A 20,053-nucleotide genomic window follows, 5' to 3' on the forward strand; every position below is an offset into this window, starting at 1 on the left:
GAATACAGAAATGGAGGGCTTTATATACAAGCTACACAGTGGTTCTCAAATTAGGATCTCAAGTACCCCCAATAGTTCACGTTTTTCAGGTCTCCACACAGAATCACAAGTGACAACATTGGCTCCACCTGTGATTTTTTTAAAACAGGTCAGTAAATAATGAGGTGACCTGGAAAACGTGAACTGTAGGGGGTACTTGAGGACCAAGGTTAAGAACCACCAAATTACACCAACACAACATTAAAATCAGAGTAACACTGTTTTAGCAAGCACAGATGGAAAATACATTTTGAGCCAGAAATACTGTAACACCCCTACACACACACACATAAATCTTAGAAGAAGAAGTTTGGATGTTACCCTTATCCCACATAAGTACACATTGTCCATATTGCTCAATTATTTTGCTACCCCGATATGCGATTGTAAAGATTCCATTGTTAGGGCTTTTTTAAAATCTCACAGTTCAGACAATTGTCCATTGGTTTAGTCCCTATAAACAAAATAGTAACTGCTCTATCAATTTATTGGCCCGTGATTAGGGATACAGAGAATGGCAGTTGATCAATTTGACAATATAATTTAGATTTATAATTACCGGTAGTGAAATGGTATTTGTATTGTGAGATTTTTTTTAAAGTGCCCCCTTGGTGGTATCTCACCATTTCCATTTTTTCCTCAATAAATGGTGCCAATACAGTGCTGGCAACTGGTGGTGCCGCATTTTTATATTAGTGGCTATTTACTACTCATGGCAGTGTCAGCTCTCAGACACTCTTATATTTTAGAGACACATCAATGAGAGAGTGTTTAAAGGAAAAATAAAGTACTGAATTAAAAAATCCTATATTTACAGATCATTGTGATAAATCACACACACACACACACACACACACACACACACACACACACACACACACACACACACACACACACACACACACACACACACACACACACACACACACACACACACACAAATAGTTTTTTTATTTATTCATTTTCATGAAGACATGCATAATTTGAAAAAAGACCAAGCAGTGTTTTGGGTACTTGTGTAGTTTCACGGCGCCAGCATGGCGCCGTGCTACTTCCGGTTTGTACGCTCGGCAAACTATCTAAAATAAACTAACTTAACTCCATGTCAACATGGATAGTTCATACCCCCACTATCCATGTTGGCATGGAGTTGATTTTAGATAGCGTGGCGAGCGTAGCGAGCCACCGAGCCCGCAGCGTGGGCGAGCGAAGTGAGCCCCGCAAGGGGAGTCAGACGCACGGCGCCATGAAACTACACAAGTACCGTGTTTTGCCCATGCATTGTGATCCAGTGCAGATAGAGTATGTTTATAGATGATTAAGAATAGTCTCTGGCCTCTCCAGGGTGCTTTCACCAAGAGATCAAGAGAATCCACTAGATTATACAATTAACTGTTAAAGGAGAACCCCCCTTTTAAGCGCTCTCTATACATTATTAATTTCTTCATGCCCCTCTACCAGATACCCAGAAGATGGGATTGGTGCAATGGAGAGACCAGTTCACATCCTTAAGTTAAAAAAAAAAAATATTGAAGATTATGAACTATTCATTAAACTAGTTCCAGCAGCATCATACATGGAATGGTTTTGAAACATACTACATAGGATATACCTATCACCACACTGTCAATACTTGATTGGAAGGATAGAAGACCACCTCATATCCTAGGTGTGATTTTCAAAGGGCAGAGTTGCTCCATTGTCTATGGGGATGCCCAATAAGAAGATAAGGGGTGTACATATGGAGAACTTTTAACAGGAGATTTTGACTAGTTCAAGCATTCCCAACCACGGTCCTCAAGGCACACCAACAGTGCAGGTTTTAGTGATATCAGGCATAATATTTATGGCATAGTAAACCATTGTTCACAACATATGCCACTTTATGTACTCAAAGAATACAGGTAAAAGGTGTTCATGTAAAAGAATTACAGAGCTACACCTAGAGCTCTAAACATGCATCAATACAAATGAATTGCAACGGTGCTGCACATATAATACAAGAACACTTCTCAAAATCACCATCTGTAACAAGCACCATCTGTAACAAGCATCCACTAACCACTGCACTTACACCCTCAGGTCAAATAAGAAGTGTGTGAAAATTGGATAAGCCGAAAACCTCCTCCTACTTGACAAAGGTCCCAAGAGAGATTCAAACAGGTTAGTGGGGGACCTGCTACAGCTTTGGTGACCTACCTGCAAGATGCAGAAAGGATCTCATACAGTTTATTGGGACCCCATGTAATCTTACTGCTGAACACCAATTATACTGAGAATTTTCTGTCATGTAATCAATTGTTACACTACAGAACCTTTTTTTCTTCTTCACTTTTTAGGAAAATTTATTAAAAGTGAAATCTTAACTTGAAGGAGGAACCTTCCTACAAAGAGGAGGGGTTTGGGTATAATAGTTAAATAGGTTTGGGCAAATTTTCACAGGGTAGAATGAAATCTCTCAAAATACACACACACACACACACACACACACACACACACACACACACACACTGCCCTGATGAAAAGGTGTTCGCACTGAAACATTAAAATAACCTTGGTGGTCTAGTGGTGTGGTGTGTGTATTTTTAAAACAGAGGGCAACGGGGTCAGTGATTACTAATGCAGAGAGTACCAGATCCTTCTATTATGTATTTATACACACGTGTACATACAGCAGTTTAACAAATTCCATTAGGCACACAATAAAGAGAGAGGGCACGGCTCACAACATTTTAGTCACTAATAACATTAACAGTAAAACATATGGTAGGTGGTCATTGGTTTGACAGTGTCTAGGTCAACAGTCAAAAGATCAACATGACTTTTTTTTATCAATTCAACTTGTTCATACTTCCCAGTGAGCATAGAGGGAGAATACAATATTGACCTAAGCATGGCCAGCGCAGTACACTTATACAGTGTCCATGTCGACAGAAACCACAAAAACCTAATGTCGACCTTTTCCCATGTCGGCCTGTCGCATGCTGACATTTTGCTTGCATTGACCTTTAGACTGTCAACCCATTCTTAATATTTTAGTTGTGTTGCATATATCTCACAACAAAGAATGCCTAGACAAGTTACATCTCAAAAAGTATAGTGTACCTGTCTAAAATAATGTGCAGGAGCAGCAACTGCACAAGTCTCCTTCAAGTACTCACTCCAGTTAAATTGTTCTGAAAAATAAAAAAATTACAGACAGATCATCATATATTTAATATAACTGATTTGCAATACAAAAATTGAAGCGGCTGTAAAACCACATATTATATGTAAAGTGCCATATAAATACTCAAAATGTTCTTGTTATCAGTGTTGTGCTTACAAATATAAGCAAGAGGTAAGTTTCTAATGCTACCCACACACTAATTAGATATTGCATGCAATCATTTGATTTTGACCACATCTGTTCAATAAATTGAATTATATTTTAGGGACCGTTGGTGCGATGGGCGGGCCTGCCGTCAAATAGTATGTGCTGCACATAAAATCTATTGAATCGCAATCGCACATTGTTTTTAACCACTGCGATCGGTCCAATGCAATCCATGGGTGGGGGGCTGAGGGAACGCTTTTCGACGGCGACGGGTTTGGGGTGAGGTGGCCGGAGGGACAACTGCCAGTGTCTGGCCTGTGTAGTTTCACGGTGTGAAGGAGGGCTAGCAGGCGGCGGGGGTCAGCGGTGGTGGCAGAATTGTTTAAAACACTGGGCAGCCCTCTCAGCCAGAGGGCCGCCCAGTGTTGTAAATGTTTGTTAAATTCTGCAGCTGCGCTGACTCTCACCGCCCACTAGTGCTATGCTACTCCGCCACCCTCTGCCAGCAACCGATGCACCATCACAAGATAGCATGCAACATCAGGTTCTGAAAGGGGGCACTTTTGGCACCATAAGATGGGATCAGATTCGATGGACATCACACTTCAATGTTGCACCGAATCTTATCGCATAAGTGTATGGGTAGAATTAGTTTTATCTCTACACAGAAAGGTCTGGATTTTCTACACACACACAGTAGGAGACCATTATTTCTGCACTCTCCCAGATTCTTCTTCTTGCAAATCTCTGAGAAGTGACTGAAGATAGGTAGTTGTATTTCCAGTAAAGCAGTGGAAGTATACATGGAAATAGTTAGCATAGACATACAGAGGATCTCAAGGCGTGGTGGTATTTTATTAAATCCACATTTTGCAGCAGGACATGCTATTTCTCATATATAGGAGGATCTATGCGGCAGATGTACAATAAAAATCATTATGTCAAAACTTACCAATGTCTAACGTTTATTAAATAGCGGCTCCCACAAGAAGTGGGCATAGTACTACCTTAGGCTGTTTTAGCAGGGCGCAGTGCCCCACCCAATTTTTAAAGAGCAGTCCGTATAGCAGTGCCCTACTAAAACAACCTTGTCCAGGGGTCCCTGCCGCACTGTGAATAGATACAGTGCGCATCTATTCACATTGACCAGGGAGCTTGGTGGAAGCCCAGCACCTCTGTAGGTGCCGGACACGCTCTGAGCGGTAATGTTGGCCGCCAAGCTCAAACTGCCCTCTTTCCCCCTCCACCATGTCCTGCTGTGATTCTGGAACGATCACTATAATCCCAGACAGACTATGTTGAGATCAGGGCTATGTGGTCCATATCACTTCCAGGACTCCTTGTTCTTTATGCTGAAGATAGTTCTTCATGACATTGGCTGTATGTTTGGGGTCATTGTCCACCTGCAGTGTAAATTTGTAGCCAATAAGACATCGCCCTGATGGCATCGTGTGATGGATGTAAGTACCTGCCTGTATTATTCAGCACTGAGGACACCATTAATTCTGACCAAATCCTTGACTATTTCCAGAAACGCAGCCCAAAACTTGCAAAGAACCCCCAATCATGTTTTACAGTTACCTGCAGACACTCATTATTGTACCGCTCTCCAGCCCTTCAAACAAACAAACGGCCTTCTGATACAGCCAAATAAAAATTTTGACTCATCAGTCCAGAGCGGTTTCTGACATTTTTCTGTAACCCAATGACTATGTTTTTGTGCACAGTTGAGTCCTTTGGCATGGTTTCCATTTTGTAAGTATGGCTTTCTGGCCACAATTCTTCAATGAAGACCACTTCTGGACAGACTTCTCCAAACAGTAGATGGGTGTACCTGTGTCCCACTGGTTTCTGCCAGTTCTGAGCTGACAAAACTGCTGGGCATCTTCTGGTTTCTAAGGCAAGTAACCATAGGGCTTTCATCTGATGCATCCAGTTTCCTTGGCTGACCACTGTAACAACAGTCCGCAAATTAGCAGTTTATTTGTGCTTCTTCAAAAGAGCTTGAACAGTACAACTTGAAATCCCAAACTGTTTTGAAATATTTGCCTGGGAGAGATCTTGCTGATACAGTAGTACAGCCTTGTGTCTTGTTGCTGTGCTCCGACTTTCCACGATGTATGGCCTGTGACATCACCGTTGTAGCAGAGTTTGGCTCTTCATCTGCCAGTTTTAAGCCTCATAACACAGCAGTTTAGTGACTTTTATTTTTAACCTACATATGAAAATGATAATTATTACCACTTGTTTGGTATGATTGGTTAATCATACACCCAACTGCAATCCTACAACATTCCTGACTTAGTGTTCCTATAAGAATTGATCTGATTTTGAAGACAAAAGGGTGGTCACATCAAATATTGATCTGATTTAGGTTTCTCTTCTGTTCATTGACTTTACATTTTGTTGAATGATAAAACTATTTAACAATTTCACTTTGAAAGCATTCTTACTTTGCACCATTTTTTCCACAGCTGCCTAAAACTTTTGCCTATTATTTTGCGCAGATGGAGATACACTATCATTCTAAAGTATGGGGTCAACCAGGCAATTTCATATTTTACATGAAAACTTACCTATTTATCAAATGAGTTGCAAAATGAATAGAACATATAGTCAAGGCATTGATAAGTTTAGAAATATTGATTTTTATTTTAAAATAATAATTTTGTCCTTCAAACTTTGATTTGGTGAAAGAATGCTCATATTGCAGCAATTACAGCACTGCAGACCTTTGGCATTCTAGCTGTTAATTTGTTGAGGTAAACTGACAAAAATTTCACCCCATTCTTTATGGAGCACCTCACACTAGTTGGACTGGCTTGATGGGAACTTCTTGCGTACCATGGTCTAGCTGCTAACACAGCAGCTCAATGGGGCAGAGATCTGGTGACTGCGCTGGCCACTCCTTAGCAGACAGAATACCAGCTACCTGCTTCTTTCCATCAACAGTTAGTGCATAATTTGGAGGTGTGCTTTGGTTCATTGTCCTGTGGGGGGAGGAAATTGGCACCAATGAAGCACTGTCCCCAGGGTATGGCATGGCTTTGCAAAATGGAGTGATAGCCTTCCTTATTTAAAATCAATTTTACCTTGTACAAATCTCCCACTTTATCAGCACCAAAGCAGCCCCAGACCTTCACATTACCTCCACCAAGCTTGACAGATGGTGCCAGGCACTCTTCCAGCATCTTTCACTCGTTCGGCATCACACAAATTGTTCTGTGTGGTCCAAACACCTCATACTTCGATTTGTCTGTCCATAACACTATTTCCAGTCTTCCTCTGTTCAATGACGGTGTTCTTTTTCCCATATTAAACTTTTCCTTTTATTTGCCAGTCTCAGATATGGCTTTTTCTTGGCAATTTTTCGCATGGAATAGCCTTCATTTCAAAGAACAAGAATAGACTGTCTAGTTTCACATAAAAGTTATCTTTTGCTCTCTTATTGAGTTGTTGCCAGATCGACATGTGGTGTGAAAGGACCTTTTGAAATACACAATGACATCAACAAGCCAGGTGTCTGTGGGAGACCTTACATCTCGAATGCCAGGTTGCTCCCGGGACGGTCCAGTGTCCAAATCACAGGCACAACCAGGCATTTGCAAAGTGAAATAGGTAGAGCAGACAGCTAGTGTACTGTAAGCTGTTTTTGTGAAATTTTAAGGCAAAGAATATTACACAAGCAGCACTGCATACAAAAGAAGCCAGAATGCTCACTTCCTTCACAAACTCATTATGGAGCTCAACAAACGCCACTGGAGAGCTAGGAACTTCTATGACTACAAGAGAGTTTTGACCGACTGCAAACTACAGAATTTTGGTGCAGGAGTCTGTTCCTGGAATATAATGAGCATTGCTGGCGACCTGTGTCCACAATACCAGAGGAAAACGTTGCTGTCATGCAGGTCATATTTTTAATTGGACACCAGGTTGACAGTGGCCCAGTTGGAGAAGGGACCATACACTCGGTACTCCATAAAAGCTTGGCCTGAACAAGGTTTCTGCGCATTAGGTGCATATCAGCTGGCTCAAGAGCAGGAGGTGGCACGGTTGACTTGGTCAGGTTAAATGGTTATCACTTTGCCTCTGTCTAGGACAGGGGTAGCCAACTCCAGTCTTTGAGAGCTACCAACAGTTAACATTTTCCAGGTCTCCTCACAAAATCACAAGTTAAGTCATTATCTCCACCTGTGGATCTTTTGTAATTTGTCAGCGAGTAAAGAGTGCACCTGTGCACCTGCTAGGTGGTCTGAAAAACATGAACTGTTGGTAGCTCTCGAGGACTGGGGTTGGCTACCCCTGGTCTAGGAGATCATTAGTAGAGATGAATCCTAGATCTAAAGTTAATACCCCAAGACTAAACAATAGTTGGCCCAGTTGACCCCAGTTAGTGGTGCCTTGCCTCAGAAGTTCAGGCATGAGCGTAGCTAAGCAGATTGTGGCCCTCTTTCTGGCAAAGACTGGTCAAGACTGCTACACTTGTACAGCAGAGCTTCAGCACTGGGACTGGTACACCACCCAATGCCTGCAGCAAGTGCTGGAAGCCATTTCCAGGTGCCATACAAGAACTTGCACACCCTTCTCTTTGACGACAATGCACCTCCCTACAAGTCCAGGATGCTGTGGATTTTCCGTCCCATGAACCCTAGGAGGTAGTACAGGTTGAGTATCTCTTATCCGAAATGCTCGGGACCACGAGCATTCCGGATAGGGGATTTTTTCGGTTTTTAGAATAATTTTCATTAGGCTTACTTACAAGTCCCCTGATGGTGTCCGGTGGTCCCTCGGTGTCCACAGCAGACCTCCGGCATCTTTTCTGGGTCTCCAGCGGTCCCAGGAATGCATTGTGCGTGCGCACCGGTGACGTCACCGGCGCGCGCGCACACTCGCGCAATGCATTCCTGGGACCGCTGGAGGCCCTGGAGAAGATGCCGGAGGCCTGCTGTGGATGCCCTGGGACTTGGTAAAAACCACGGTTTTTGGAATAATTCGGATAATGGATACGGGATACTCAACCTGTACATATAAAATGTATGAAAACAGTTTTACTTTGAATCACAATGAGTAATAACAGCAAACAAAATCCTTGTAGGTAGCTAAAAACACTTGGATGGCAGACTGCTGTTCTTTGTCAGTGATATGCTGGGAGCACTATGTGAAATCACAGCTCCATGCTTCCAGTTCTACAGTAACAAAGTAAAGCCCTTTCCCATGTTTTCTTCAAGGTAAAAAGCTAGTGTAGGTGTTGGACATTGCAGCACTTATACCTGTGAGAAATTTACTGGGGAATTACCTTTTATCCTCTTAGTCTTCATACCGGATGATGCTATTTAACTAAGCTCTCTGGGAAGTAGTTGTTTCGTTTTTATTCCCCTTTCTTCTTTCAACACAGTGGCTTTCTGAGGAACAAAAGCATTGAACAATTAAAAAAAAAAAAAAAAAAAAAACACATTAAAAAAGTATTTTAACTTTCCAATTAGCTTTAGCTTTGATATGTGCAGCAGTCACATTTATTGCTTTATCTTCTGCTCTTTCTTCTGTGCTCTTCAATGGTATACTTACATCTATGTCGTTTACATTAAACCAGTATCCAGGTAAACCTGCATCTGATTTTTGGGAATGTGATCATTATGTCGACAATCAAAAGGTTGACACATGGAAAAGGGCTTACATAAGTTTTTATTGATTTTTTACCATCCCAGTGGGCATAGGGGGAGAACAACGAGAATCCATGACCAAAGCATGGCAAGCGCAGCTAGTCATGCGAGGGAAGACTGTACACTTCGATCTATATTGGCAGACACCCAAAAAAGTATTTTTGATCTAACACATGTTGGCCAATAGTGGTCACATTTTTGACTATCGACCTAGATACTTGATCTAATGAGCCATACCCTGATTTTTGTTCGACATCATTGTAATTAAAAATAAACTGTTACTGCTCCTATAAAGAAAGACTGAAAAAAATAATATATATATATATATATATATATATTATATAAAAAAAAAATTATATATTCTGCACTTCACTGTCTGCTGTTAAGCTATGTTGCACAGTCAGCAGTCCTGAGGAAGAGGCGCAAGCCTCGAAACTGTCGACACACAAATGCTGACATTGTTCTCACTGTGATTTTTACCATCACCATGATTTGAATACAAGTTTGTCTTTTTCACTGAGAGTGCCTCCTCCAGTCTTCATTTATTTGAAAACCGTTTATGTATTATTTTTGTGGAAGGCACCTCCCTGATGCCATTGGATTTACCAAGTGCCGGTCGAGATATAGATATAGATATAGATATAGATATATATATAGATATAGATATATATATATATATATATATATATATATCAAGGAAGATAAGTGCGCAATCAAATGAAAAACCTGTTTACCGTGGATAATATTGGAATTATCCACACATGGAGGACAGATGAATATAGTCCCAAATTTCAGTTTGTCTGCACCAAAGGAATCTCAGTTGTCCTGGCTGCTCTCAATCACCTGAATTTCACAGGTGTAGAAACACTAAAAGAAGAGAGGAGAGCGCTCCATAGTGCAATATCATAAAGACTTTTATTTTTAAGAACAAAGAATTTCTTCAATAAAAGCAGGTATAAAGTGACGTACCACAACGAGCGGTATACCACCGCAAGATTTTCGCATAAAACGTGTTTACCCAACACAAATGTAGCAGAGGTTACACTCAGGCTTTTTCAGCGTCTTGACACGGCTGGTGGATAGACTGCAACGCCAGGCCACGCCCCAATGCGTTTCGTAATCACGTACTAAAAGTCTTTATGATATTGCTATGGAGCGCTCTCCTCTCATATATATATATATATATATATATATATATATATATATATATATATATATATATATATATATATATATATATATATATATATATATACATACAGTGATCGCGAAAACCCCCAAAAATGATGGGTCCCTGGGACCCCTCACTTACAAAAATCGGGGTCCTACTTGACCTTTTCTGGGTCCCAACGGAATAAAGCCTCCTCTCCCCTTCCCCAGCATGGCACATACAGAAGCCTCCTCCTCTCTTCAATATGGCAATATGGCATATATGGTAAGCAAACATAGATTTGGGCACCCCAAAACTGTGGCTATTGTGAGTTGGGGGGGGTGATCAATTGGCAATTTGCCCACTCACACAAAGCAAGATACACATATATTAGAAAAGGGCATAATGTCGGAATAGGGACACCTGTGCTGCACCAATCAGGATTGTAAAAGTAATGGCAGAAGGAACAGGAGGGATAGGGTTAGTGAAATCCCAGCAGAGTCTATAGGCTCCTCTCCTACAGGCAGCTCTGAGGGGGAAACAGATCCCTTCGCCCTTGTCACGCATATTAACACGGCGTGCACGCCGAAATGGCTGTGTCCCAGGGGACCCAGCCATTCATAAAAAAGGAGTCCCTGGTGCTCCAAAGTGGGTAAAATACTCGCTATAGCGAGTATTTGCGAACCCTGCACATATACACATATACACACACACACACACACATATATATATATATACACACACACACACACACACACATACATACATATATGGTTCCTGGCGGCGGCACTCAATCACATAAATAACCACACCGTAGGCAGTGGCTTGTAGCCGACGTTTCAAACCCTTGCAGGCTTTTTATCAAGGTGCAAAGATTGATAAAAAGCACCTTGATAAAAAGCCCGCAAGGGTTTGAAACGTCGGCTACAAGCCACTGCCTACGGTGTGTTTATTTATGTGATTGAGTGCCGCCGCCAGGAACCGTATATGTGTAGGAGAGTCCTACTGTCAGAAGGCACCAGCAATTCTACATTCGGTTACTATATATATATATATATATTTATATCTCATTAGTAGAGACAGGATTATATGCATTTGCATATTTATTTGCATATTTTGCACATTCTCACTGGTTATTGCATATTTTACCTAAAATCTAGTGATGGTGCATATTTTAGGCCCCGTCCCCTTCCCACCGGCGAGTCACAGCACTGTTTTGCCCTGCTGCTGCTGGCCAGGTAGTGGTAGAGTGTGCAGGTTGGGGCAATATGTGTGCAGTGTGGGGAACCTTGGATGTACGATATGTTTGACACTGCTCTAGGATGCCAATCCATGTTGATAAAAGTCAGTTGGGACGGATGCCATTATGAAGCTCCTGAACCTTTGCCTGCCCCTGGCCTGGGACTTTACACCAAGAGACAGACTTCTACAGCAGAGGAGACGGGCGGAAGGGTTGTGACATCACGTGGCGCGATGGAAATGCCACAGTAAGTATGCAGCACAGGGAGGAAGCCTTCCCCCGTGCCGCCCTCAAACACTATGCTGACATTTGATCCATTGGCGCTGGCGATGAGGGTCCCTGTAGTTGATGCAAGAAGAGCTTTGGACGCTGCAGTGCTAGACATCTGCAGATGCTGTGGGCCTATTTTTGAGGTTTATTTGCAACTAATTGTATGCTGATTTTTAAATAAATAAGTTCAAAATTACTTTTTTTATTATTTAATGTAACATATTTTAACACTTTTCATGCATATTTTAAGTATTTTTCATGCATATTTGCATGCATATTTCAAGCTTTTTATGTTGCATATAATCCTGTCTCTACTCATTAGCATCATTAACATTGGGGTGGAACTTATATTCACATCCCTACTGATTGTAAAGTACTCTAATTTATTGACTAATTTACATGAATAGAAGATAAGTGGGTACTCTTTACCTAGAACGGCGCCCACGATTTTGATCTTAGGCATCGCAAGCTAAAAAATCGCGTCGGTCGCATCGCATGCGGCCAAAAAATTGCATGCGATGCGACCGACACAATTACCGCGATTTTACATAGGGAACAATGTTAAATGGCCCAATTGACCCGATTTTGCATAGGGAACAATGTTAAATGGCCCACAGACACCAAATAGCCACCCTGAAGTGTGAAATGCCCCCCCCCCCCCCAATTGTTAACGCCACCCCACGATCAACGTCAACCCGAAGCGTGGCGAGCGCAGCGCTACGCGTCCTCCGACCTTTTCATACCCCCACTATCCACGTCGGCATGGAGTTGAGAATAGAAAGTGTGGCGAGCGCAGCGAGCCACCGAGCCCGAAGCGTGGCGAGGGGACGCGGATACCTTCACAGGTATCCGCATCCCCTTGCGGGCTTCACAGGTATCCGCATCCCCTCGCGGGTCTCGTTACGCTCGCCACGCTTCGGGCTCGGTGGCTCGCTGCGCTCGCCACACTTTCTATTCTCAACTCCATGCCGACGTGGATAGTGGGGGTATGAAAAGGTCGGAGGACGCGTACCGCTGCGCTCGCCACGCTTCGGGTTGACGTTGATCGTGGGGTGGCGTTAACAATTGGGGGGGGGGGGCATTTCACACTTCAGGGTGGCTATTTGGGGTCTGTGGGCCATTTAACATTGTTCCTTATGTAAAATCGGGTCAATTGGGCCATTTAACATTGTTCCCTATTTAAAATCGCGGTAATCGCGTCGGTCGCATCGCATGCGATTTTTTGGCCACATGCGATGCGACCGACGCGATTTACATTTTAACATGCATTTCGATGTAAAATCGCGGACATCGCACCGGTCGCATCACATGCCATTATAATGGCATGCGATGTACATGCGATGCCCGTGATGGGCGCCGTTCTAGGTAAAGAGTACCGATAAGTGTATTATAACTGCGGAGGTATTATGTGAACGCATAATAAATATTGTCTTTCTTACTATATTAAACAAAGGTTTTTAGACTTGCTTTTAAGTTTCAGTTGGTTGAGGATCAGGGGGATTTCTGCTTGTAATCATGTGATTTTGAAGTTTCACATCAAACTGAGCACTCCTTTGAAGCCACTCCTGAGTTAGTTATTCATATTAAAGAACTCACGTGTTTGTGATTCTTTAGACTTCCTAACATATGTGCTTTAACTAACTCAATGCCCAGTAGACACATCCAGGGTCCATAAGCAGAAAAAAAAATTGGGTAGGAAGAATCTTTTGGGAAAACGGAATAAAGCAATACACTTTGTAAATTTTGAGCTTTGGTGCGGATGTTACAGCTCCACAGGAATATTAACAGTCATTTATGTAAATCTAACAAAAAAAAAATGTCCAGACCTGCATAAAAACATTCGGTACTTGTTTCCTAGCATGGCCACACCGATTTCCATCGGGGTGGTCGTGTCGGAAAAATCGCGTCGGTCGCATTGCATGCGATTTGGTCGCATTGCATGCTATTTGGTCGCATGCGATGCGACCGACGCGACTGACCCGATTTTTTTTATTGAATCAAATGTGAATAGGGTCTCTGGGACCCGATTTTACATTGGATTCAATGTAAAATATTCCCTAGACCCCCAATTTTACAGCGTAAACCCCACCCCACGATTGACGTGAACCCGAAGCGTGGCAAGCAGCGGCGGTGCGCGTCCTCCGACCTTTTCATTCCCCTACGATCCACGTCGGCGTGGAGTTGAGAATATAAAGTGTGGCAAGCGCAGCGAGCCACCGAGCCCGAAGCGTGGCGAGCCCCGCGAGGGGACGCGTATAACTTCACAGGTATACACGTCCGCTCGCCACGCTTCGGCCTCGCCACACTTTATATTCTCAACTCCACACCGTGGATAGTAGGGGAATGAAAAAGTAGGAGGACGCGCACTGCCGGCCATCGCTGCGATCGCCACGCTTCGGGTTCACGTCAATAGTGGGGTGACGACGGGGCCATATATAATGTGAAATGGGTCATATTGGCCCATTTCACATTTTTTACTATGCGAGATGGACTTTATCAAGTCCATCTCATCTTGTGCCATTATAAAGGCACAAGACCGACGCGATGCTCCCGATTTCAATGTTAAAAATTATTTTAACATTGAAGCCTATGGGGAAATCGCGGCCATCGCGTCGGGGCCAAAGTTAATGGTCGCGACCGACGCAATGCCCGCGATTTTCCCTTTGCCGGCAAAATGGACCTGATTTCAAAGGAAATCGGGTCCATCGCGGGCATCGTGTACCTTAACTTAAAAGGTACACGATGCCCGCGATTGTGGCCGTTCTAGGAAACAAGTACCAAACATTCACTAGGAAGGAAATCAAGAAGTTATTAACGGTGTAATGTTTTTAAAACACATAAATGCAACATTCGGTATCATTCAAAAATGACATATCTGAAATCAAGGATTATACAGAGGAGACATTTATATTGGAAAACTAAAAAAGTTATACTTCCCTCACTTGGTTATAAAGAAGTGAATAAGTAATAAAGGGGCAGATGTACGAACCAGCGTTAGGTGCATTTCTGCACTTAACGCTGGTCACCTGGGGGGGTAGGTTGACAGTGGAAATTGCCCTCTTTTTACTACTTCCAGTGGGGGTTCTACTTTCCTAAATTTTCCACTGATATATCTTCTAAGATACATTTTACTTTAGTTGCATTTGACCTCAACAATTCTTGGTAGTAGAATAAAAATATAAAAGCCTGGTAGTTTAGAATGGAGCTAAAACAGTTTACATTGTTGACATCCAAACAATATACTATACAGGAAGCTATATAAGAAAATGCGGCCAAATAAAATCCTGGTAAGTAAGGTAAACATCTACTCAGCAGTTGGGACTCATAGTTTTAAATTCAAATGGCCCTGAATGGTGTGTGTGCACACAATTTCACCAACAACAATCAGATTTATTGACAAACCATTATGTATTAGACACATTACACAGTGCTTTACAGAGATTAATTAATCATTCATACCACTCCATGTCCCAGTGAAGACAATTGTTACATTGCCTACCATGTGTACACAAATCCATGCTAGAGTTATGGCCCCCATACACTACAGCATTTTGGGCTAATTTCACCTGTTCCCAACAGATCATAGTAGTGCATGGCCAACTTTATTCAATTTGTATGAGGCAGTAAAGGTAACCACTGCACCAAAACAGTCTGTGACTGTGCCCTAGTTATTTGTGCATTCATTGGCAGATTATTTGGAGCAACTATGCCTGTAAGGCTTATTACTTGTTCAAACAGGATACAAGATATATACATAGAATGAAAAGGTAATAGTATCTTCTACCCCTTTCAAACTGAGCCTCTGTCTCGGGATATTGACAGATAATACCAGGTCCTGGATTGGAGTGAAAGGATCTACCTGGTTTGTATGTCCCGGGTCCTAGAACAGGATCCAACATAAGAACTACTCGGGCCACACTAAAAGCAGCAAAGAGCTGGTTCACTAATGCTTGGAGAGGTTACCTTAAAGCGCCAGAAAAGGGATAACATGAGTCCAGCCTATACATGTTTAATTTCACACAAAAAAAAACCCACTGCAAAACCTACTGTACCTGGGTTATTGAACACGTTTCAAGCCGTGTAATTCCTGTTCCGCATCATCCCTCTGCTGGCGCTATGAGATTACATAATTTCCAAACACAGTGGACCAGACTCTCTGCATTTAGGGTGAGCATGGCCCGGGTCCCTCCACAGTCTACCCTGTTGGTAGTGGGATTGACAATGGTAGCTACAAGGCTTGGATTTCCAAGTAACCCTGGGTAGAACCTCTTACACCACCTGGAATCGGGATGCGATGGCAATATCACAGGTTTGGTGTGAAAGGGGTAGAAGTGTATTTGGCTGGTTACAGCAGTCTGTACAAGGGGGATACTGTACAGATAAACTGCAGCAATGAGTTTCACAATAAGTAGTGATAAAAAGAAAATAAGTGGTAAATGTTTTCAGAAAATGACCACTTCTGACCTAAAATGTTAGGGAGTCTCAGGAGAATGCGATATTTTGGTAGAAGCTACAAATGGCATGACCTCTCAGATCGTGATCTACCCATTGTATGGTCCTCTTTATTCAACCTTTTAGTGCCAACATTGCTGTGCAAGATGTGCAAAAAGCTGCTAAAAATGCCGGGGTCACAATAATAGAAAAAGAGTTCTCTGAATATGATAGTGATAGTACTAGCTTTCTATATTGAGTTGCTGTAGTACAGCGTGTCACTTTATTGATCAACGACAGAATTTATTTGACCTTTGTGCTGTTACCATATTTTAGTCCTTGTATAGCATCTATATTTTCATTGTGTGTACTATCACGATCATACTTCAGAGAACTAACAGAAAGAAGAAGTTACAACACTGATACATTGTGTCAAGATAAGCACAATGGATAAATAATCCAAAACTGATAGTGCTGTAACTGAATCCAACCCAACTTCAATTGCTGTTACAACTGATTAACCCCTTCCCGACATTGCCTTTTATGGTAATTTTTTTTTTTTCCTCCTTGCGTTCAAATAAGCGTAACTTTTTTAATTTTCCGGCTATATAGACACATGAGGGCTTTTTTTTTGCGGGACAAGTTGTACTTTCTAATAGTACCCTTTACTATACCGTATAATATTCTGGGGAATCAGGAAATAATTCAATGTGGGGTAAAAAGAAAAAAAAACGCAATTCCACAATTTTGCGCTGGTTACGGTTTTTTTGGAGTTCATAGCTCGTTTAAAATGATGGGTTATCTTTATTCTATGGGTCGTTACGATTCCGGTGATACCAAACTTCTATAGTTTTCGTTACGTTTTGCGACTAAAAAAAAAAATAGAATATGTTACGGTTTTTCGAATTTGCGTCGCGTCGCCATGTTCTGCGGCTTATAACTTTTTTATTTTTCCACCTACGGACCTGGGTGAGGGCTCATTTTTTGCGGGCTGAAGTGTACTTTTTAATTAATACCATTATGGGATATGGGCGACTTTCTGATCTCTTTTAGCTATTTTTTTTTGGGTAGGCGATGCGACCAAAAAACGTAGTTTTGGCGTTGGGGATTATTTTCCGCTTACGCCTTTAACCGTGCGGGATAACTAATGTTATATTTTAATAGATCGGACTTTTAGGAACGCGGCGATACCAAATATGTTTATTTTTTTTATTTTTTATTTATTTTTATTTGGGAAATGGGGAAAGGGGGGTGATTTGAACTTTTAATATTTTTTTTATTTTTTTTTATTTTTTTTTTTTTTTTACTTTTACTACAAGGCCCCCTAGTGTACTTGACCACTAGGGAGCGCGATCGCCTGTACTAGGTTCAGCCATAGAGCTCTATGGCTGAACGTAGTGATTTTATGCACTTCCTATTACATCCTGCCTGAGGCAGGATGTAATAGGTATGCATACACGGCCAGCACAGGGGTCTACATTAGACCCCTGGCTACCATGGCAACCGATCGGCACCCTCCGATCTCGCTGCGGGGGGCCCCGATCGGCGCCGGAGGGGGGCGCCCCCCCTCCGATCAGCTATTTAAGCACTGCGGGCGCTTTGCCCGCGGTGCTTAAAGGGTTAAACGGCCACGATCGGCGAACTCGCCGCTCGTGGCCGTGAGAGCAGGGACCTGGCTGTAATATACAGCCATTACCTGCTCTCTTTCAAGCCAGCTCACTCCGTGAGCTGGCTTGATTCCCCCGCAACCGACATATGACGTAAATATACGTCATATGTCGGGAAGGGGTTAAATACTTCTTATAAAGTCCTATTTATACTGAACTAACACCAGGAAAGAACAACCTATCAAGTAACAGACAAATAAACATAGAAGAATTCTTTCCAAGTTTCCACTTCCAAGTTTTTAATCACAGTTTTCTTTATTTCTACACACATTCCTACTATAATTTGAATAAAGAGGGCATGAATAGCATACCACTCCTTTTTTAGAAAAATCTAAATAAAAGTTAAATTTTAGGATTGTGAGTTATCAGTTAGACGTCTTCCAGGTTCACTTTTGGAGTGCACCCTACAATTCTCCAACTCTTTCTTTTTCTATTATTGTGAATCCAATAGGAGAAGGTTAGCACCATATCATTATGAATGTGATATGAAAAAAACTCACATAATAACATAAAAACTTATAAGGAAATAAAAGTATAAAAATAAATAAGGAAATAAAAGTATAACCTATAGGAAAACGTACAAAAAGAATTCTCAGTGCAGAATAAAAAAAACCTTCTCTAACCAAAAATGCCGGGGTCAAAGTTAAGGAATATGAAATCACTTTAGTTATTGCCGGCAAATGATCTGAAGTCAATTAATTGAAGTTTTTTTTTTTTTTTAAATAGTCGCCGTGATTCACGCAGGCATTTTTTAGCAAAGATCATACACATCTTTAAAAGCAATGTTGGCACTGGAAGGATTAAATTGAAATAGCTTGGGTGAAATTAAGAGGTTGACCACTATTCTTTTAGGGATTATAAAAATCCACATTAAGGACATCGTGGAATGAATATTATTTTGCATCTAGCAATTCCCTTTATCAGTGCACATAGAGCCAGTCCAATCATTAAGAAAATAAATTCAATCATTAAGAAAATAAATTAACTCAATATAAAATAAATATCCTAAAATAAAAATACAGCGCAGTCGTTATTGAAAGGGATTTACTGCGCCACTGTTGGAAGAGGCATAAAAAAAATTCCTTTGGATCCCTAGCAAGTAGAAAGCAAATTACTACCACTACTCTTTCAATGGTTGAAATTCATACTAAGAACCTGGTGGCTTGATAGTGGTGTGTGAGAGTGTGCAGAGCTGTGAGCAGTAGGATGGCTAAGAGGCACACGTGACCCATGATGCCACACCACCATGTCTCTTTAGGTGAAAGCCCAGACATACTTCGGCTTCACAGAAGAGCACAGCGCTAGGTATCAGTGCAGTTGCCATTCATGGCGATTCTGCAACCAGCCATCCATAGTTACAAACTATGTGATGACCAACATTGATAGTTTTAGCTATTGATGGCCATCCATTCTCTTTGACTGACTGGCCCATAGGTCAATCAGTATGTGGGGGCGGGGCTATGCTAATCTGCTTCTCCCCATCGAAGGCAAAAGTATTCGACCTCGGCCATAAACCATTAATCGCTATAATCTACAAAACCATATGCAATTCACTCACTATCGAATAATTTCCTTAGTCTGTGCAAGTGTCCAAAACTCTGACCATTCCACAGCTGTCAGTCTCATCAAGGCTGGAGCCAACATCACAGACCCTTCCTGAAAACGCTTGGGCACGCCTACATTTTTCCTAACACTATCAGAAAATGGCCAACCACAAACGGCAGCCATCCTGTGAGTCAAATTGCAATGGTATTGCGATTAGAATAAAAACTTATTTTTACAGTATTTGGGATCACAAAAGTGCACTTTGATCCATATGCATACACAGGCATTAAAAAAAAAATCATAGGATTGTGAATTTGCACAACAGCGATCAGCTCTGAATAAACCCCAAAGGCCCCCACAAAGTAGTGCGAGGCAGAGAAATCGGGCAAAACCGCATGTTTTTGGCAATCAAATCAACCTGATGCGTGGTTCCGTAGGCATTGGGTTTGAGTCAGAGGTTGGATACAGAGGCAGGCACATAAGAAATTGTATGACATGGAATTTCCCCTGAAATTCCCCGCAGGCTGCCCAGGAGTCCTTTTACATGTGTTAAATCAGATGGATTTATGGATCGGAGGACTCCCGGGGAACTGCTGGTGACATTCAATGGAAATCTGGTCTGACTTGTCTGAGCCACAAGTCGGACAAGTGTATCAGGGGGGCCTTTAAAGTGGGATAGTTGGAAACAAGTGTTGGTACTTGTGTATTATCACGGCGCGCATCGCATACCACTAA

The 20,053-nt window shown here is 41.9% G+C and overlaps 1 protein-coding gene across 3 annotated transcripts in view; it reads right to left on the bottom strand.

The window, feature by feature from the left end:
- SCML2 (Scm polycomb group protein like 2) overlaps positions 1–20,053 on the bottom strand; it is a 90,599-nt gene that overhangs the window by 55,908 nt on the left and 14,638 nt on the right. For all 3 annotated transcript variants that reach the window (XM_083173970.1, XM_083173968.1, XM_083173969.1), the window contains exons 2-3: positions 8,652–8,757; positions 3,145–3,215 (exon numbers count right to left, since the gene is read on the bottom strand). In XM_083173970.1, coding sequence (XP_083030096.1) covers positions 3,145–3,215; positions 8,652–8,673 — 93 coding nt within the window. In that variant the 5' untranslated portion in view covers positions 8,674–8,757. The remainder of the gene's footprint in view (positions 1–3,144; positions 3,216–8,651; positions 8,758–20,053) is intronic.

This window comes from Crinia signifera, chromosome 2 (genome assembly GCF_055691185.1).
Source record: "Crinia signifera chromosome 2, ASM5569118v1, whole genome shotgun sequence".
Lineage (NCBI taxonomy): Eukaryota > Metazoa > Chordata > Amphibia > Anura > Myobatrachidae > Crinia > Crinia signifera.